The 22,615-nt window shown below is 39.4% G+C and overlaps 1 protein-coding gene across 1 annotated transcript in view; it reads left to right on the top strand.

The window, feature by feature from the left end:
* Positions 1-22,615, top strand: part of LOC127658857 (immunoglobulin superfamily member 3-like) — a 254,627-nt gene that overhangs the window by 155,906 nt on the left and 76,106 nt on the right. Inside the window, exons 3-4 of the mRNA XM_052148390.1 lie at positions 12,764-13,183; positions 19,753-20,139. Coding sequence (XP_052004350.1) covers positions 12,764-13,183; positions 19,753-20,139 — 807 coding nt within the window. The remainder of the gene's footprint in view (positions 1-12,763; positions 13,184-19,752; positions 20,140-22,615) is intronic.

The raw sequence follows: 22,615 nt of genomic DNA, 5'->3' as shown, positions 1-22,615 counted from the left end.
ACCCTAAACAGATTGTCCTTTTAAATTCTGCAGTCATTCTGTGACCCCTATCTGGGATCACATACAAGTATCATGACAGGAGCTCAATCTCAAAGACAAGATGAAGTCTGCAGGGCAAGTGGGTATTTCCAGATTCAGCTTGAACAGATCTGCACTTAGTCTGATATCTCTGTTTGGACCACTCTCATCCCCCCACAATGGCCTGTGTCATTGCCCTCTTTTCACTTAAAAGAATAACTGATGAGCAAAATGAACTCAAATGCACAGCTGAGGCTTGTTAAACTTTATGTGGAATCCCTGAGCTAAACAGATGGCATAACTCAGGTGCCCCAAAGACACTCTGTAGTCAGCTGCCCACTTATCAACTTGAAACTCGATTTTGGAGAGCGGTTGGGGAAATCTCACCACTTCTCACTTGCAAGTCTGTCACCCTCACTCACTGCCTCAAAATGAAACTTAGGTGATCATTTAGCCTCTGAGTTGTATCACTGATTCCCTGACACCTAGTCAACTGCAACTATTGATGTTAATGAATAATAGATGATTGATTATTCATTGTTAATAATTTGATCAATTAAGGTTACAGATCGTTGATTAATCAATTTCAGCACAGATGCGTTGTCAGCAGATAAATCTCCCCAAAACTCCCCCAAAAAATACAGACCATTTGGTGCAGCTGTAAATACCTAGAGAACTGAGATCTGGGAATCCCAAAATATTGAACCAAATTTTCAAAAGATCTCAACACCCACTCTAATATAGGTCACCAAGTATAATAGTATTAACCATCTGGGGTCGACGGACGTTTGCTGGACGGACTGCTGGATATTTTCGTCATTACAGTGGAAACAACTTAAAATACTCCGTCATTTTGGGGCATACAGATAAGTTTAAGACATCATTAGAGACTATAAAGTGTCTACTTTTATTTGTGTATACACTCACAATAACAACAAAACCTTGTGCTTTTGTAAAATAAAGAAAATAAAAAGGGTGAGCTTTCAGCAGTTTCCGTGTTCACATATTTCTGAAACACGTCACAAAAATTTACTGAAACTCCATGAATACTTAACACTCAGACATGAAACATATGTCTAAAGAAAGCTTTAGATTTCTACTTTTAAATAAAATAATTCAAATTTAAAACACATATTCTCTCCTGCAATGTAATCTGTATGAAACAAAGGGATGCACAGTTTTTACCGGTTCATTGAAGGATCATGTGGCACTGAAGACTGCAGTAATGATGCTGAAAAATTCAGCTTTGATCACAAATGCATTTTACAATATATTCAAATAGAATTTTTGTATATTAATTCTATATTAGAGATGCACTGATGCGATACCTGGCTCGGTATCGGCTCCGATACTGAAGCTTTTAGACGAATCGGGTATCAGTCCCACGATCCCTATCCATATGTGATACTGTGTGTTAGTCATGTTCATTAATGTCAAGCTACAAAAATGACACAATTAAAGTTCATATGACTCGTGCATTTTATTCAAAGACACCTGAAGACGTGCGATAGCTCTGTGAATCACAAAAGGCTGTGTTTAACCCTCTGGAGTCTGAGGGTGTTTTGGGCCCTGGAGAAGTTTTGACATAGCATGTCAACTAATATGTAAGTAAAACTAAATGACTTACTAATCCGAAATTTATCCTCGCCTGGATCAAGTTTCTCTTCAAAATGCAAACATTACTTGGAGTCCCGCTCTTCTTCTGAGGAAAATTTTAACTCTTCGTCACTATCCAGGAGTTTCCTCGCCTGTGTATTGTGCGATATTCCAAATGCACAGAAAAGTGAATGAACTTTCGCACAGTCATACCGAATGAATAGCGCCCTCTGCCCGTGGGTGTGATCACATTAGGGATAACTAGCTGAGCCAGGAGAAATTGTACATAGTTTTGTTTCATACCGATTACATTGCAGGAAAATATTTGTTTTAAATTTGAATTGTTTTATTTAAAAGACATTTTAAGCTTTCTTTAGACATGTTTCATGTTTGTGTGATAAGTATTTGCAGAGTTTCAGTTTCAGTGAACGTGCACATTAACCCTGTGCAAGACCCTCTAAACTCAAACAGTCCATGTACACCTACTAGATTCCCCATGACAACTTTGGATTGCTCAAGTGTGGTGTTTCTATACACATTTTGTGAGACATAATTACACAACAGAAAATAACCTATAAAACAAACTCCAGCCAATAGGAGGCATAAGCACAAAGAACGTGCAGATTCATCCACAAACTGTCCCGAAGGATTGTTATTCTACAAAACAAACTCCAGCCACTAGGTGGAACCAGCACAAAAAGAAACAAAAAAGGTTCTCAGTTCCTCGAACAGTCAAGTGAACGTTCAGTGAGTCAGGCCCACTCGGCTGCAACGTAAGAACCACCAAATAACTTAGTATCTATTCTCTTTTTGGCCAGGATCACTTTTCTCTCTTGTCGAATTCACAAAGTCTAGGAACAAGAAAATGCTATGGTTCTTCCAAGAAAGCCTTCCTTTACACCTCACCTCGTGTAACACAATAACTTTATCGGATGATCTCAGAAATTTGGCCAGAACTGATCTGGGCCTGTCTCGCTCCACAGATCTCCGAGCCGTAACTCTGTGAGCTCGCTTGAATTCCAGCTTATGGCCTGTTGTGTTGAGCAGACTCTGGAAGAGCTCGTCTAGGAATTTCACCATATCTCGGCCTTCATCGTCCTTAGGAATTCCAAAAAATCAGAAATTGTTTTGCCAGTTACAATTCTTAAGGTCTTCCAACTTTTCCCAGACGTGTTCCAAGTCCATGTAAAGGGATTTAGATGGGCAAGGAGGAGGCGAGAACCGGCTTGGCAATATAAATTATATTTTAATGAGAAACTTATACAAAAGACACAAACACACACATGACGGACATGCCCGTAAATTATCTCTCTCTCCTGCACCATCTTCCGCAGTCAGCCTTTATCCCTCTCGGAGGCTTGATTAGCCTGATAAGGGTCCGGGTGTGTAGAATCACCACCCGGCCCTGCCCTCCGCCCTGCCACATTCCGCCTTGGTCGCTAGCGGGTTAGCAGCTAATTCCCTCTCCGATGACTTCAGATAATCTATCCATTTCTCAACATCCACCACTCTTGTAACCAACTCAGTGAATTTCATCTCCATGGCAGTGATCGATTGATGTATTACAGCAAGATTCTCCATGTCAGCAACGACCCTCGTCAGCATTGCTGACACGTTCAACAGTTGACGCTGAATCTCTTTCCCCTCACTGGGCAAATTGAGTCACAGGCTTTCAGCCTGCTGCTCAGGGGCTTCAGCTCGAGAACCTGAGTGTCTTTTAATGTCTCCAGAGTCTGAGGATTTTCAGTTCTTTTACATATTGTCTTCATAGAACAGTTATGGAACAGGGTGTATCGAATCTCACTGCTTTATGACACAAAAAGTATTAAAACTAGCAAAGTGTGCAGAGCTCGCCATTCAAGCGTCCGAACCTCGCATGGTGCCACGCAACTCGCCACATAGATGGATTTGTAATTGCATTATGTTATATCCTTTTAACTATTGTTGTACAGCACAGTGGTCAACCAGTGTTGTTTTTATTGTGCTTTACAAATAAATGAATAAACAAAGAAAGGTGGTAAAAAGTTTGAAGCAGACTGCATTTGCTTGATTAGCAGGGCAAATATGCATCCTAATGACAGAGACCAGAAACGCAAGCTGCTGCTAAGAAATTAGGTATCATGTTTGGAGCAAACTCACATGCAAGTTTGTATATCCAAAAATAATTTGACCATTAGAGGATCTAAACGGCTATGTTCTACAGAACAAAAACTTAAAAGCTGTTTGGTTTGCAGTGTTGCAGTCATTTTGTATGTTTAACTAGAGGTGAGAAAAAAGTCACTGTGTACTACCATGAGAACGTCAGGTGTTAATCCACAATTGCCTACCAGCATTAGACAAGTAAGTAACCTACACGAGTATCAGTGGTTAACATAAGATAATTAGCTAGGAGTAACTTGAAACCCCTTACAGGCGACAGCAAATCAATTTGCCGTGCCGATGAGTGAAAACAAAAGCTAAGGAGTGAGTGCTGATCCCTCCTAGTGCTCCAGCAAATGAGCTACTTTCTTCTAGCCTTGACTCTATTACAATATCAAACAGCCGCTCTGCCAAGAGAAGCCTGACAATTAACATAATCCAGCAGTTCATGCAAATGCAACAAGTTAAGGCTTCATTTAACAATTAGAGGAGAGGAGGAGGATTAGGCAGGAAACACCCGCTCAAAAGTTCCCCTCCTCTCAATAATGAAGCAACATTATAAAACATGATATGAAAGAGAACTACACTTAATAGCAAATAGAATTTGTGCAAATACAGCCTGTCACGGACATGAGGGAGGCACTGAAGAGAGCCTTTCACTGTGGTGTTTGGTATCCCTGCTAAAAAGACTAGTTTAGACTAGTCTGAATTTTTATCAATTTAAAACTGTGTCCCAAAGTAAGTAGTGTGAATAGTATGTCCACACTGAAAATGCAACAAAGAGTACTTCAAACCACATAATGTACTTCTACACCTGAAAAAATAGAGTGTGCAATGTTAGATACTCCATGCACTCAGGCTTGCAGTTCTTAGAAGAAAGGGTGAGGTTATGTGGCTGCTTTGCTGGCTTAACCAAACTATTGTAATTATTGGTGAATGTGGCAACTAAATAAGGGCGGGGCCAGGCTGGAACAATGTAAGGGGCTATAAGGGAATGTTGGAGGCGAGAACCGGCTTGACAATATATATAATAGTTTTAATATAAAACTGAACCAAAAGCACACAAACATAAATACACAGAGCAGTTGCCTGTAATTCTCTCTCTCTCTCTCGAACTGTCATCACTGTCTGCCTTTATCCCTCGCGCGCCCCCATCAGGTTGATTGGGGACCGGGCGTGCGTTGTTCCAGCCCGGCCCCGCCCTCCTCCGCTCTACACTAAACTTCTGTGAAGACAGCACTTTACAAATGTGAGTTGAACAATTCATCATCACTCCATGCTGTGTGAATATGTACATTATTTGGCATATACAGTAAGTGTTGAACTGATGTTGGACACACTAAAGCTAGTGGCAACACATTGTGTTTTTGAAACATCACTTCCCTCAGCTGAAAAATGGTGAAAGTTTCCATGTAGTACAAAACATTTGTATTCCATTTCAGATGATACTACGTACACAGAAAATTCATACACTAGTTGGCCGAGTACAGTGCATAGTGTAAGTTCACTGTGTGTAGTGCATCATTCGGGACCCAGCTTAAGAGAATTTGAGAACAGCATGTTGCTAAGCTAAAGCCTACCATATGAAAAATCTTCATGTCAGAAGTGCACCCATGATGCCTTAAAATGCTTCCTCTTTAAGTAGCTCAAATGTAAACAAATGCCTCTTGTCCCTCCAGTTACTTCACCAGCCTTGACTCATTCCATCCCATTATCTTCAAATTTTCTTTCTATATTTCTCTTTCTTCGTTCAACCCTCTTTCAAAGGGTGATCAGTCTTCCTTCTGGCCAGCAAAGCACACTGAGAGCAAAATAATAGGCAAAGTGTAACTGAAGGTCACTCCAGTGCTGGAGAACTACTGTCAGAACTGGGCCCTCACAATCAATTTGAAAAATATTATCTTAATTATAAAAATTATGATCTTCCAGAAAAAAAGCCAGCTTACTGGAAACCAGATACACGTTCACTCTGGGAAACACTGCAATATAACACACCCGACACTACGACTATGTCGATCTAAAAATCAGTGCTTCTGGCAGTGAATGCACTAAAAGAGAAAGTTAGAAGAGCGTTCTATGGGCAAATTTACCCAAAATAGACATTCCTGTAACAATTTGGTGTAACATGTTTGATAGTATTATTATGCCTAATGCTCTGTACAGATGTGAGGTTTGGGGTCCATTCTTGCAGATTACTCTAAATCGGACAAACACTCCAAACAGATCCCTGCATGCAGAATTCTGTAGGAAGAGCTGTAAGTGTTCAGAGAAGAACATTAACTACATTCAGAATCTATTTATAAAAATATAAAAAATTAAGATATGAATAATCAAAATATTTAAATGAATAAAATTAACAAATTCAAATAATGAAAAAAGAAATAAAATAATATATAAATGCTCAAGCGCACACACATTCGTTCTGTCTGTCTGCTCAGACTAACAGTCTCAGCTGTTGTTCCTGTCAATCAGACATGCATTGTCAACCAATGAACCAAAGATGCTTGAGGGAGGGTGGAGCCAATTTATTATGTTGTTCAGATTGTATTCATTTTGAATTGTTACATTTATATGCACTTTGTTTATATACATTGAAAACGTTATACTTTAAATGCACGTGTAATAGCATCCTTCTTTTTTCAATTTGTGGGATGCATTGTTATTTATTTTTCTTTGATATGGTGTGATATTCTATTATGCTGTTCAGATTGTATTAGTTTTGAATGGTTAGATTTATATGCACTTTGTTTATATACAATAAAAAGTTATACTTTAAATGCAAATATTTAATAGCATTCTTTTTCATAACAAATTTTAAATACAGTACATTGTGGTTAAGGTAGAGTATGATTTCATTTAATAATTTAAATTATAATTGTTTTAACACTATTGCAATCTGTTTGACTATGAAACATATTTTTTTAAAGAGCCGTTTGGGAGCCAAAAGAGCCGGCTCACTGAAAAGAGCCGGAATGCCGATCACTAATATTTGGACCATTGGGAAAATGAAAGTAAGAACAAAAGCAATTGGAACGTTATCAGGCCCTAAACAGAAAGTATAATCTGACAGACTATCTCTACACTGACAGAGACGGAACCTTACCAAATACAGGCTCAGTTATAACAATCTGGCCATAGAAAAAGACAGACACAGACAAACATGGCTTCCAAAGGAAACCAATCAGTGCCTTAATGTACTTCGGTCACAGAATTGTTTTCATGTTCATAATGTCTTGATAATTTAATTTATATTATATTGTATAGTGTATATTGTTATTATTAATTGTTTTATTTTATATTATTAATTACCTGGCACCTTGTTTTAATTATATTTTTATTGTTATTTGTTACTGTTTTATTATAATTTTTTGTCTTGTCATTATCTGTTTTGTGTATTAATGCCTTGGCAATATTGTATGTAAACACAATTAGGCTGAAATAACTAGTCGACTTGATCAAATACGTCATCAACAAAAATTGTCAATAAAGATTTTGGTTGTCGAATAGTTGTTTGATCTCATTTAACATAACATGAGATCATATAAAATTCTAATGATGGCGTGAGAGAGCAGCACTGCAACTGGAAAAAAACACAGATCACAATCCAGATGCACCCTAAATTTTCCAAACAGCTTCAGCTTATGTAGATCGCAAAGTATGAGGGAATTATACAAAAATACCAAATAAGTAAATACAGAAGAACTCTCGTTGTGGAATAAGTGGAGCCGGAGCTGCCGCTCCACTTAAGCAAAACTTCTGTGTCATGCATCTTTAAATGCCTGACATTAGGACTGGAAAGTATAAAAGTTTATACCATAAGATGTTAGAGATTCCACAGTAATGTTATAATTTAACAAATATCATACCAATCAAAAAAATAAATAAAAAAGTGTTTAAATAAATAAAAATAATAATAATAAAATAAAAAAATATAAAATTATTTTAACTTCATTTGTAAATTACTTGTTTGGCTGCATTATCACAAAGTAGACATTATTACATTAGGTCATACATATTAAAGAAAAAAAATATAACCATATTTTGATTTACAGTAATAAAATAATTAGCTCTGATATAAGATTTTGAATAAGAAAAGCAGAGCTAAGTTTGGGTTGAAGTGTGTGTGTGTGTGTGTGTGCGCGCATGTGTGCGTGCGTGCGTGCGTGTGTGTGTGTCAAGTTTTTAGCCTTGACAAATTACAGAAGTGTTTGTAAATCATAGAAGACTGAGGTGTCTCAATCTCTTTCTCTGAATGCTAATAGCCAGATATTAGTCCTAGCTTTGTGCTGATTTCACTAAATCGGTTGGTTAACTTGGAAAGCTTATATGAAGTAGTTATTTGATGCCATCAATAGCTTTATGCCTTACAATTTAGGGATTTATTGTTGGCATGGAAACAGCTAGCTGTTTTCATGGGACCTTGTTGAGTAGTTGTTATGGTAACGGCTCATTTCTGTACAATATGATATCTGATATTTTAGTATTGATTGTCTTTCCTCTGGGGACGGTGGGTTTATTGTTTGTTTAGTATTTGTTTATGCTAAGATGAAGAATGATTATTGAGTTTTCCCATTACGGCATTGTAATGTATAATGGTTATATTCAGTCAAAGATGAATGTGGGGGTGTACTTGGTGCTACAGTAGTGGATATTGTTCCTTAGATCTTCGCCTACAAACACACTCACACATTCCTCCACAAAAGGAAGCTGTGTTAGTGTGCTCTTTCTCACACTCCTACACTATCATCAACTCTTTAAGACATACAAGTTCTGTACACAACTTAAAAATACAAGAAAATCTAGGGACACCCAAGTAAAAAATATACATTCATCTGTAATCAGTTTGACAAATATTTTACTGGTTAACTTTACTACTTTCTAAAGGAGGTCGCACACAAGACGCAGAGGCAGATGACATACAGTGTCCTAAAATGTTAAACCATTGTTTTTTATGAATGTAGCAAACAGTCACCACTATTTGCACCACTGAATGCCACTCACATAGTTTTCCATTAAATTACATACAAATTCTACCCAAATAGTTATCAATGGACATTCATTATTGACTTCAGTCTAGGCGAAAAGATACTTTGTGTGTAGGCAATTTTTCAGTAACAACTTTGTCTTATTTGTGGTTTGACAGCTTGAATAAAACTTTGGTTAAATATGCAGAAATTGCATAATAATTAACATTGCCCTTTCTAATCTTTCTGTGCACACAGTTGGATTGTTCAATTCCCATACACCAACCTACAAACTCATCCATGCCACTTTGTTTATTATCGAAGGAGTGCAAAAACCTTTGAACGTAACTTTTGTCTGAATGTCGATGCATTCAACATACATGTGTAATCATTTTGCCCTGTCCTTCCCGTGAGATGAAGCTGTGTGGCACTTCTCATTCCATTCCATTCACACAGTGGGCCCCTTATTAAAAAACACAGCAGAGGGCCACCACCTCAGACCCAGCCCTCCCTCACAGAGTCATTTCACTCTTTTATTCTCACTTTCTGTCTTTGTGTTGAACATCTGTGATTCTTCTGAAAGTGCTACAGTGGAACCTGCTGTTAAACATTGTCGTCTTTTCTCTGTTTCTTTCATTTCTCTCTGTTGTTTCATTTGCATCACTGCCTTCTGCCATTCCTTCTCTGTCACTCATCTCTCTCTCATGCAGTCTTTCTCCTATTTCATTAGTTTTATACAAGCCGTGTCCCCACCCAACCCCGCTCGCTGCTGTTTCATTAGCGTTGTGTACTTTTTGTGTGCCTCTCTCTACTCTAGCTTAACAGTGAGAATATGTGAGCAAACAAAAAGTGAATAATTGAGCTTTCATCATGTGCACCAGCAGACACAGGGACATCCCAATGTGCAGGTAAACCTCCTTGATGAAACTAGGGATGTGTAAAATTCTAAATCAACCAGTCAGTGGGTTGTCTGAACAGCTAGTCGACTAATCGACCTTCAGCTGACCCTAGAGCATTCCCATACGATATTTGTGTTATTGTGATCATAAACAGTCAGAGCACAGATGAACAGACCAGAATGCAGAGATTTTGAGATACATTGGTAAAAGCTGGATGATTTTTAATTTGACGTGGTGTATTAACTTCATCACAAAACGACAGTCTAAATGTGTATTGCTTTAGAAGTGTTGTTTTAAAAGAGATGGATTTTAAGGGACAACTTTTCTGAGAGTGTTTTACCATGCAAAATGTCTTAAAGTTAAAGCACAGCACTCTACTTAAATCACAGCTGATAAAAATATCTAAATAAACTAGCCAACCTCACTAATCAACTAGTTGGTTGTTGTCGACCCAGCTTAAAACCAAGAAGATCCAATTTTACATGCACTGTAAAGGACAAGTATTGCAAATGTGAGCCCAAATTGCTAAAATTGTACAGTTTCAATACTTTTCATTTTTGTTTTCAGGGCCATTCACATTGAAAATAAGACATGCCAATGTAAGGGCTACATAAAGGCGTTTATGTAGCTTTCTGTAAAAGATTTACTTTTTATGATGTCATTAAGTGTCTTTTGTCCAGCTGAGCTTAGACATACATTTTGTACTTCATAGCTTACAGACAATATATTTTTACTTGAATTCTGTAATAATTTGGTTTCGATTAGATATATTCTACTATTTGATTGGTGTCATGGAATCTTAAGTGAAGTACATGCATACTTGAATGTGTTTCAGAAGAGCATGTACTCCTACAGGCATATCAAAAACCATTTCACTAGTGGTGCAACAGGAGCATATCATTAAATCCTGCTAGAACAGTTCCATTGGCAGGGCGATAAGACTGGGTGTTTTTACATGGGAGCATGGTTCAGTGTTGGAAACATGCAATGCTGGATTCATGGATGGGGTGACAAAGTGCAAGATACACCAGAAGCTCCTCACCATGCACTGCAGCAGTATTTCATTTTCAATGTGTTCCTCTTGGGCTATTGTCAACCTGGAACTGGGCCAGTGATTAAAGGGCAAGTCAAATGAAGGTTGAACAGTAAGCAGATCTTTAATCACCTTTTGCAGTATACTTCAAATGCCATCAGCTAACACACAAACTACTATCTTTCACTTTTTAGAACACTAGAAGTCATTAAAACTATGGAGGAACACAAATAGTAGTATGTGATTCCAAATTTTGAACTATGTAGTGACCAATAAAATGCAAATAAAACTGTTTTGTGTCTGGATTACAGCTCTGCACAATATGGTCTGTGTTCTCTTAACCAAATTTGAGATATGATTTTTAAACAGTATTGAAAGAGTTTCAATGCACTGTGCACAGGCAATTTTTTGGCTGTATTTTCTTAATTAGCTGGTCCAACTCATAATAAAAATAAATAAAAATCATGATAATGAGAAACTTTAGAAATGTAGTCAAGTGTGTCCAAACACAAGTTTTTTTTTTTTGTTTGTTTGTTTGTTTTGTTTTTTGTTAAATTAGATTTCATTGGCACAAAAATTTTGGGGGAAGTGTTATCAATTATTTCTCACTGTTCTGCTACAGTTAAGCAAAATGATTTGTCAACATCCAGACATTTTCCACTTTAAATAGCCATTAAGTTGTAAAATAACTATGAAATTCTATTTTGCTAAAGACATGCTATATATAGATTTTTTACAATTGAGGTATTTTACATTTTTCTTGCACCAAGTGTTCTGGGCAAAAAAAGAAAACAAAAATGGTGGGTGAGGGTTGGAATGGGAGCCACTGGCAGCTGTCAGCACCTCATTCAGATAAATATTGTGGCTGAGGTTGCAAGATGTCATACAGGTTTATTTCCCGGATTTCCGTTTGTCACACAGTGATGTCAGAGCTGTTTTTTTTTTTTTTAACAACCTGTGAGGCGCTGTTCCCAGACTGAAGAACTGACTGGTGCTAATTAATGCAGGCACCACACGAAGACATCTGGCAGCAATGGAATTCAGAATATCATGTTGTGTTGGCTTGGTGCTGAAGGATGGAAGCATGGTTTCACAGATGTGCTGAAATGCTTGGCTGTAAAAAACAATGCTGGGCTGCTTGCTCAAAAGTGTGTTTAAGACTTCTTGGGTTCTAAAACAGGTGTTTCATAGATATGCATTCATGCCATCAATAAAAATAGGATTGGAAAACGATTCACTGGAAAGAACTAAAGCAAATCAAATATTATAAAACATGACATTAAATAGTGTGTAAACCCTCTGCACATTAACATGTGCAGTTATAATACAGTGGGTTTTTGCATAATCCAGCTACAGTCTTTGTCTGTCTATCAAAACATATGTGACACAAACTGTAATTAAATATTTTTAAAAAGGACATATTCCAAATCTCATCTTCTTCATAATAGGGCAAAGAAGCCCATATATATAACTTTTCTTTTAACATACCGGTAATACAGTATATAACTATATACAGTATAACCATATTCACCGATCAGCCACAACATTAAAACCACCTGCCTAATATTGTGTAAGTCCCCCTCGTGCCGCCAAAACAGCACCAACCCACATCTCAGAATGGCATTCTGAGATGATATTCTTCTCATAACGATTTTACAGAGTGGTTATCTGAGTTAGACTGTATACTTTGTCAGTTCGAACCAGTCTGGCCATTCTCTGTTGACCTTTCTCAGCAACAAGGCATTTCCATCCACAACTGCCGCTCACTGTATACACATAAGAAAGGAGAAAAGTGTGTGTTGACTAAACCCGCAAGGGCATCCTTTTCATTATTTTTTATGTGAATTTAACTATATTTTATTGGAAAGGTGCTAGAGGCTAATAGAGGGAGTTGGAACGTGAGAGGTTGTAAAGGACAAATAGAGGTTTGTTTTTCTTTAAGCAATAAGTTGTATAATAAGAAGGCTAGGTTTGAGTGTCCCCGCAGGAGAGAATCCTGTTTAAATGTTAATGGGGCACAGAGTGAATGGCTTTGAAGGAGTGTATTGAATTGTTGAAGAACTCTACTCTCAAACTAACCTTACCTCTACTTCTAACTCTCTTTTCCTCTACAGTGATCCCGGATACACTGATGGTTACGGCGCCTGATCAGACTCTCTCAAAAGTGGAGGGGGACACTCTACAGCTAAGCTGTGAGGTCACGCGCCAAACGTCCCAGCACACACATGTGTCTGTGGGCTGGTACCTGCGCCCTGCTGATGATCCCAGTTCTACTCCACGTGATCTGGTCACGCTGTCACGGGACTTCATTTTAAGACCAGGGGGACAGTACCGTCAGCGCCTGTCCTCTGGAGACTTGCGGTTGGACAAGACCAGTGCCACCACCTACCGTCTTACCATCTACAAGCTGCAGCCCACAGACCAGGGCAAGTTTTACTGCGAGGCAACAGAATGGATCCAGGACCCAGATCGATCTTGGTATGCCATGATCCGGAAAGAGTCAGAGAAGACGTCTGTCAAAGTTCAACCCACAGGTTAGTTGTGAGTTGTTTGGGGGTCCATCACTGCATCTTCATAAGGGTAATCGCTCTTGCAAATTGTAATTTGGAATTATTAACTGACATTGCTTTTCTTAACACAATGAATAGAAGAGGTGTAGGTAAAACAGAGCCTGTCTTTGACTGTTGCCCCACATCTCACTGTCTTCAGAGTCTTGTGCAGGAGAGCAGCATTTTTTAAACACCCTGTCAAGTTAAAAGAAACTTCAACTTTTAAAAACGAGTCTCGAAACACCTACGCCCTGTTCAGTTTGTTGCGCTTCTTCTAGCTTTTCTTAGCACAACAAAGTTTTCAGTCTACACGCCCCCTTAGGTTTTTTCAATTGATGAAACTGTGCAGCGCCTCTATTCTCTATAAAAAAATCTCTGAAATGCTGTTGTGAAAAAAAGTATTGCGAACAATTTACGTAAAAAATGTATTCTGCATGTGTTTCACGAATATGAGGTCATTCACACTGAATGCATTTTTGCTGTTTTTTTATTGTTTTTCGACAGTGTGTAAACATATGCTAAATGAACATCTTTAAACATTGTGATCAGTTTCGCTGTTTTTTTCAACGTCTCTTGCAGGAATGCTATGGTCTAGTTAAAAAGAACTTTAACTTTTAAAAACGCATCTTGAGACACCTGTTCTGTGCCATTCCTTGTGCTGCATTTGGCATTGTCTAGCTTTTTTAGCATACAAAGGTGTTTGGTCTTTCCAGAACATTTCCAGTGGACAAATAAGTCTCAAATTAGGTTGTGGAAATTAGACCTGGCCTGAACAGTACAATATAATGAAAAAATGTACTTCTTTCCCTCACAGCCTTGTTTGTATCAAATTAAATATGGCATCCATCCTGAATAAAGTCTATTTTAGATGATTTCTTCAAACCGTGTCCTCCAGTGAAGTACAAAAAAGTGTATTTGACATCTACTTACAAGTTTACAACCCAAGTTACCACACAATATGACACAAACTCACCATCCCCAAGGTGTTCTTGCTGGCTAAAATAGGACAAGTATCACTCTGCTTCTCTAAAGACACAGCTCATTACCAGAGTCACAAAAAGGTGGGTTTTGATCCTCTTAACATTGAACAGCGATCATAGAGAACAGTGAGAACTGGCATCAGCTCTCACGAGTTCCTCCATTTACTGAGTCCGGGTTCGTGAAGTTTATCAAAGAGTACAGCAGATTAAAATCTCAGTAGAGTTTCTGCGTCAGGTAATGAGCCAGTCGCATCGACTTATCTGACTCCAACATGGTTGTAACCAACCACTGACTCTTTCTAACATCTGCTTGATGACCAACACCACTAAAAAGACAATTGTGACATAATTTACTCCCCCTCGTGTTATACTAAACTATATTTTCATTTAACCATATCATAAACTAATTGATGATACTTTCATGGTCCTTTTGTTATCATTTTGGAGCGTGACTACACCAGTCCCCTTTCACTTTGATTTTATGGTAAAAGTGCAGACAGGATATACATAATTCACTTTTTGTGTTCCAAGAAGGAAAGAAAGTAGTTAGAAAGTTCACAACATCTTTAAATGATGACAAGATTGTCCTTTTTGGGTGAAATATCCATTTAACACAATGCAAAGATGTCACAGATCTCAACTTTTCCTCTTTCACTTTCTCTGGGATAGCCATATTTCAGGGGACAGAGGCTTGTGCAGAAAACTGTCTCCCACGTCATTGGCTTCAGTCCATTACTTTTCAATTTATTACAGAAGCCTTGCCCCATTTTGAGCATAAGACAGCATGTACAGAAGATGTGAGCTCTGTCTCTGTCTGACTGAATGATCACAGGGCTGTAAGTCAAACTCAGAGCACACTGGCCCAGCACTTTGATGGGAATGGTAGGTGACAGTACACCTTTTTATCAAACATAATATACAATGCAGGGATCATCAGGATTTTTGGGAAGGGGATGGTTGAGGTCAATCTCCCAAAAGCACCTGACCTCCACAGAGTCAGGCTCTGCACAGCCTTAAGTGCTGATGTCCATTATATTTGCCCATGTTGTAAAGGTATAGACCAACCCAGGCAGTATTAAATGTAGTACCCACTTTTAAATATCCACCAATTTTCAGCAATTTTGCCCACTTAGGTGGATAGCAGCACAGACTTGTCAGTACACAAAGCTTAGCCAGTCATAACGGAGCTCATATTTGAAAAAAAAGTCTTAGATATACAGGGGCAAAAACAACACATTTTAATTGTGAGGGACTAGAGGGTGGAAAACACTAAATTACAACAAACCCTAACAAATTAGCAATTATTTCTTTTTTAACTAATCATGTTTATTTTACTCACAACACAGAACTATTAAGCTTGTTGACAACATCTAGAGGAAGTAATATTTTTTTGCACAACTTTTCTAACAGTCACAACAAGTCTCCTAGTTTTTCATAGACTTTTGTTGTCCTTTTCTTTAAAAGATGCTGGCAGTAACATTCAGGATGTCTTTATAAAAAACACTTAAGACTTTATTGTGAGGTACTTTTTAAAATACATTTTTAATAGGGTTTATGGTCAGTCAAGGTGAAGTCATTATCTGTATCCTTCTCTGATCCTTCTGAGTGAGATTCCCTTTAAAAATTCCAGAGAGCATTTCAAGAGCAACACTGAGACAAGGAAAGACAGGTTTGTCTCTGTAATCCCCTTTTCTAGCTGCCTGAGTCCAAGTTCCCTTTCAGCTAGACAACAAGGTCACAATGTTCTCCGTGTACTAGCCAGTAGCCATTTAGGCATGGAAGACACAAAATTAAGTGCCCATTTCTGAGCAGGAGTGATTAGGGGGCTTTTTGGTGGTTTAGTTAGCTAGTTTGTGAATTTTCATTTTGACTGGATCGACTGGGCTGGACTTAAAGGGATAGTTCATTCAAAAATGAAAATTCTGTCATCGTCTACTCATGAAAAATGCTTTACTGTGTTGAAAAGTAACGATGTAAAAAATCTTTGAAATCTCCAGCACTATCCCACTGTAGACTTGCTGTAGCCCATCAAATAAATAATTTAACAAGCTAAAAGTAAAATGGAGAGGGCTAAATTGCCCCCAAATAAGCTCACTTTCTGTCTCCATTAGCAGTAATATTTCATACTCGATGCAAACACTTGTGTGCTTCTGTGTGGGGCTGCGTCTCATGGTTCATGGGGGCCCCAAAGATTTGTTACTCAGCTAAAGAGAGCTGCACGTTCATGCACAAGGTCTTGTACGATTATTCTGTTTTGCATATTCATGTTGACATCAGCTCAATCCACACCATGCTCATAACGTGTAAATGTTTGTGTGTTTTCTTTCATCTGTGTTAATGTGTTTATTACTCTGGTGAACTGTGGGGGAAAACAGAAGTTATGCGGTAAGCATTAATAGGACATCATACGGCTCATTGAAGCACATACTACAGCAGATCGATGGACTCATTTTGTGGCGAAGCTTTTGGCAGTGAATATCAAACAACAGCTTGTATTCACACAACCCACTTTAAGCTATTACTGCACCCACCCACAACACAATGGTCTTTTTCTCTATCTATCTCCCTTTCTCTCTCTCTCTCTCTCTCTCACTAGTTATCTCTCACGTAAATTTGTCATGCATACAAAATTCTAATCCAATGGCGTCATTCACACAGTGAACCCTGAAACCTGGAATTTCCTGCACATTTTAAATTCTTTTTATTTTTTACATTTATTTATTAACATTTTTCTTCCCTTTTCTCCCCAATTTAGCATGCCCAATTCCAAATTCAGACTAAGACAAATCTCAGTTGCCTCCACATTCAATCCGCGCATCGTATCACGTGACTTGTTGAGAGCATTAATTACAGTGGAGACGTAGCACGTGTGGAGGCTATTATCCATGGCATCCATGCACAACTCACCACGTGCCCCACCGAGAGCGAGAACCACATTATAGCGACCACGAGGAGGTTAACCCAACATGACTCTACCCATCCTAGAAACCGGGCCAATTGGTTGCTTAGGAAGCTTGACTGGAGTCACTCAGCACATTCTAAATTCTTTATTCATTTGACTTTAAAAGTAGGACTAGGGCAATGCGGTGTTATAAAGCACATATTGGTAGAAATGTGTTAATCGGTAGAGCTCTTGCTATAGTGTTTATACTGTGCTAGAAATATTTACATGGCTATAAGTGGTCAGGACTGCTTTATGTTATTTACAAGTGAGAGCAATGAAGAAACATGGAGTAATATGCACATACAGAGCGAGATGTGTTATTGTGTTATTGCTTTTAAGGGGAGGTTTCCTGTTTATGGTTGCTGAGCAGCATCAAAGATTGCAGCATCAATATACAATTGATGTGCTGTTTTGGCTATTTTACAAAAGCTTTGAATGCAGCTCATCCAATCAGTTTTCAATGTTGGAATTTCCATTTTACAATATTAATTTCATGTTTTGAGTTACTCAAGAGCTACATAATGTGAAGCTGTTTTTGAACTGATGCCAGAATTATTAGTTTGTTATGAATAATCTTATCATTTGGTTTGCGTCCATTAAGTTCCAAATGAGATGAAAGCGTTTTTCATTTGTAATGTGTTTAAAAATAATTTTGGGGATAACACAAACATACCTTACCACATGTTTATTATAATATAAGCAATTTCTGTTAAAATTCCAGCAAAAATAATAAAGTAAAAAGGTGATTTAAATGTTCAATTCCAACCATTTTTGAGATTTCGGTGTGTCCCCCATTCAAGTAGATGGGAGCTACAGTGTCTTGACTGGAAATATCCTCACGGGAGCATTCCAAATATGGCCGACAGTGGACTGACTTGCTAGAAATACTTTGACCATGTTGGACAGATGAATCTCAAGCTAAAAAAGTAAAATCATGGCAAAAAAAGGCTTTGATCTCCGGTGATCTCACCTCCACAATCATTACCCCTCTGTTTAATGAGAATGCAGTGTATAGTTTTGCAATATGACTTTTACAATCTTCATCAAATCTATTCCCTGCTTCTCTATTGAATTATATGCAACTTACTGTATTCCCATGTGCAGCTCTTTATCCTCAATGCTAATTAATCTGTCTCAAGCATTTCAATTTGGGCCTAATATGCAGAGCGGCTCCAGTCAGGCGGGCAGTAACATCCTAATGGAGCATTATGCTGTATCGGAACCACAGGAGTAAATGGAAAACAGCCATTGGCTTTGTTTTCCTGTGATCTATGAATTCCTCTTTAATCGCAGGCCTGTTTATTGAGTGTTATTTTGCAGAGCGTGACACACAAATAATGACTTAAAAACACACATCGTCTTCTCCCCTGTACATTTCCTCAGTTCCTACTCTGTAACAACATCACATAGTTTCACAGTCAGAGAGTTTCTCAGGAAGTGTGTTGAAGTAATTATAGCCCAGGACAATCACCTCTGAAGAAGCGTAATGAAGTGAAGAATATGCTGTTCTGTTGAGGGGTGCAAACTGGATATCATTTTGGAAATGAGTTCCATAAATAAGTATTCTTTTGCTTTTGATTCACGACATGGCTAAAAGTATGTGGACATGACCTTTTAATTAATGGATTAATTACTGACAGGTCAGAGAATGAGTGGTGAGGAATAACAGCAGAGATAGGGGATGAGCTGCGTGATATTGCTTGAAGCAAAAAAGTTGGAATGTTTTCTCATTCCAGGATTCCTACGTTGCTGTTCCATCACGCATATAATACGGATGTTAACAGCCCAAAATACAATTACGTGTCAAGAATTTATCATGTGTTATAGTGTTAATAGACTAAAAGATGTCAGGATGCAAGGAAGATAAAAAAAGAGTGAAATGGAAAGATGGAAAGGTGAAATATTGTTAGAAAGACAAGAATCTTAATAGCAATGTTTAGTCAATAATTAAGAGGGAAGCTGAATAAAAAGAAATATTGGAAAAAATTATTGAGAGAACTTTAAAGTGGAGTATTAACTGTGTGCAATTTTATGGAACAAACCCAAAGTGTTTCTCTCATTAGTGAGTGTGAAGCAAGCAAGAAGTAGGAATGGAAATCCTGGAGTGGAGTAAAAGCTTTACAGAATACTTTTAGCAAAAGGGAACTTGTTGCTGTTCAATCCACTCACATACTCTGTAACAGGTGCATGATCAAGCATGCAGCCATGCAATCTCCTTAGACAAACATTTTCATTATAATGGGGCATACCAAAGAGCTCACCGACAGTCAACTTGGTACTGTCATAGGATTCCACCAGTAAAATGGTGTACTGAGTCTGGTCTGGAAGAACTTGACTGGCCTGCACAAAGCCCAGACCTGAACCAACTGAACACTTGAATTGGATCAATTGAAATCCCAACTCCGATCCATGGTCCTTTTCCCAACATCAGTTCCTGAACTCACTGATGCTCTTAAAATGAAATGCTAGAAAATAGAACATATAGGTGTGGTGTTCTGGTGTAAACATACTTAGTTTTGTCCATGAAGTGTAATAGTTAGTTTGAATTGGTGCAATGTGGGCAGATGTGTACTGCCTATACTGTGCATTGTAAAGTCATTCCATATCTTTTCTATCTCTTTGTATTGCAGATCGTGACTTTAGCATCCAGGTAACCACAGAGCGCCGGGCCTACACGGCTGGTGAACCGCTTGAGCTCCGCTGCACCATTGATGCTCAGAATGTTCCAGAGCGCTTCTTCTTGGTGTCGTGGGTCTTCAGCAGCTCACCCGTAGCCGTGATAGGGCCCAGTGCCGTGCCCGTACTGGGACCAAACTACATTGAGCGAGAGGCGACTGGCCTCCTGACTGTTCGAAAAGAGAGCTCCTCTGTCCACCTGCTCAAGCTGCAGCGGTTACTGCCTGAGGATTCTGGGAAATACATCTGCAGAGTGACAGAGCGGGAAAAGACACTCACTGGAGATTTCATCGATCGCAGCAAACGGTCCCGTAATGTTCAGATCACTGTAACCCCTCTCAGTGAGTATCACAGTTGCTTGTTGGCCCCTAGAAGCAGTTTAGATGTTTCTTACTGGTTCCTAAAGTAGTCAACTGATACCTCTCAATGGGGCCCTTTTTAAATGAAAATAATCTTTCTGCCTCAATGCTGATGTTCATCACCCAAAGTGAATTATTCTAATCTTGTTTACCAGCAGTTATAAAGAGTTAAAAAATGTATATAGTAATATTGTGCTGGCAGGAGGCTATTAAGGCTGGATGATAACTTATTCTTTCTAAAGGTTTCTAAAGCTAAGTAAGTAGTGAGCATGAGAATAATGCCTGGTCTGAGATCCTAGTGCCATTTGTGGACAGATTTTTGGGGAGTGACTAATTAAAAGGAGCAACATTACTACTACTACTAACTTAAATGATCTTAGCTGTAAAAATAGTGTAGATTTTCCAGTATCAAGCTACAGCAGTGTAGCATAACAATGGCCTACATAGCAATTTCTTTTGTTTGGTTGTCTCTTTGTATTGGTCTTGGACACACTGTTTTACAGCCAAGTGAAATGAGGTAATCAAACACCCTCTCCTAAAATGTCCTCCTTCTTGTACGGAGCTTTATAAGTTCTGATTCATTTAGTGAATCATACATGAATCGCTGATTCTTGAGATAAGAACAAAGCATGTCTTAAATACAAAAGTCATCTTGAAAAAATCAAGAAATTCATACAAATACTGAAAAAGTTAAATCTAAAGGAAATGTATTCACTGCATTCATTACTTATATTTTTAAATAATTTTATTAGAATTTATTTTAATGCATGCTCTATACTTACAAGCACACGTAACTTAACCTGTCATCAGCAAGATGTCACAATGTTAAACTGCTAAACAACGTGTTTCAAAATGCAACAAATTCATAAATATACATATCAAATAAAAGGTAGGGAACCTTAGAGATACCAAACAATACATTAAGAAAACTTTAAATTAGACAGTTCTTTATAGAAAATATCATCTAGGTTACGTATGTAACCTCAGTTCCCCGATGGAGGGAACGAGACGTTGTGTCAGAGAACGACACTAGGGGTCTCTCTTGAGCGCCGATATTCACCTCTGTACTATGAAAAAAGGCCAATGAGAGTTGGCAGCCAGTATTTGCATGTCCCACCCCCGGACATACGGGTATTTAAGCGGCGCAAATACGGGAGTTCATTCAGGATTTTCCTGAGGAGCCGGAAATGGTCCGGCCACAACAGGGGCTCGGCTCAGCGACGTGGCAAGGGGGACACAACGTCTCGTTCCATCCATCGGGGAACTGAGGTTACATACGTAACTTAGAAGTTCCCCTTCTGTCGCTCTCTTACGTTGTGTCAGAGAACGACACTAGGGGTCCACTTAAAAAGCGCCATGCGCTGAGCCGTGTACGTGATCCGCTGATACAGGAGCGAGCAGGTATTCCTACGTGCAGAACGACCAACTGTATCAGGCCACACGTACCCTTCCCCAATGCCCCATTTAAGCCATCAGGATTCCTTATCGTTACCCGGAGGGGAACAAGGTGACGACGCCAACATGGGAGCGGGCCAGCCTGGCTGGGCCTCTTTTCTCTCTATGTTTCTCGCATAGAGCAACTACGGCCGGGGCCCTTACACGCATTGAGGGAAGGGGGTCTTAGCCCTTGGTAGGGCGGGGAAGACCCTGCGGAGGCCACACCTACCCGGAGGGGAGGCAAATTTGAGTGGCACATACATCGCATGGCCTATACCTAGGCCTTATGCAGAACAGTAGTGCGGAGGTAGCACCAGCCTCAGAGAGGGGGGAGCATACAGCACGGCACCTGAGGTAGCTGTGACTGCCTAAGGGAAACACGGCGTCAACTCACGTGAGGGGACAGAACCGTGGTTTTACACACAGGGGGAGTCCGAGCAGGAGGCCTTACCTGTGGGGCCCCTATACCAGTACAGGGTAGCTAGCGGTACCCGCAGTGGTTTGGGTCGGCGAGTCCCTCCGCAGAACTGCGACCCGCAAGGGCTAGGGGAGGAGCCAACCAGTGTCCCAAGCCTGGGATCTCCTGGGAAGAAGGTGCACTGTTTCCCCTGGTTAGGGGAAGGAGCTGGGTGCAAGCGATCCACCCGGTCAGATCGTCGGCATGCCACCCGAGTTCTATGGGCTCGGTACCTGAGAGAACACGGGACCGAATCTGACTCAACTCGGAGATTGTAGAATCTCGCAAAAGTGTTAGGTGTTGCCCAGCCCGCCGCTCTACAAATGTCTGCTAGGGCAGTGCCCCTAGCCAGTGCCCATGAGGACGCTAACACTCCTGGTGGAGTGGGCTCAGCACCCGCAAAGGGGGGCACGGCCTGGGTGTAATAAGCCAGGGAAATGGCATCGACAACCCAGTGGGCGAGTCTCTGCTTGGAGACAGCGTTCCCTTTCTGCTGTCCCCAAAGCAGACGAAGAGCTGCTCAGAGCGTCTGGTGCTCTGTGTGCGGTCCAGGTAAATACGTAA

The sequence above is a fragment of the Xyrauchen texanus genome, chromosome 18, assembly GCF_025860055.1.
Source record: "Xyrauchen texanus isolate HMW12.3.18 chromosome 18, RBS_HiC_50CHRs, whole genome shotgun sequence".
In the NCBI taxonomy this organism is placed as follows: domain Eukaryota; kingdom Metazoa; phylum Chordata; class Actinopteri; order Cypriniformes; family Catostomidae; genus Xyrauchen; species Xyrauchen texanus.
This window is presented reverse-complemented; position numbering and strand designations above follow the sequence as displayed.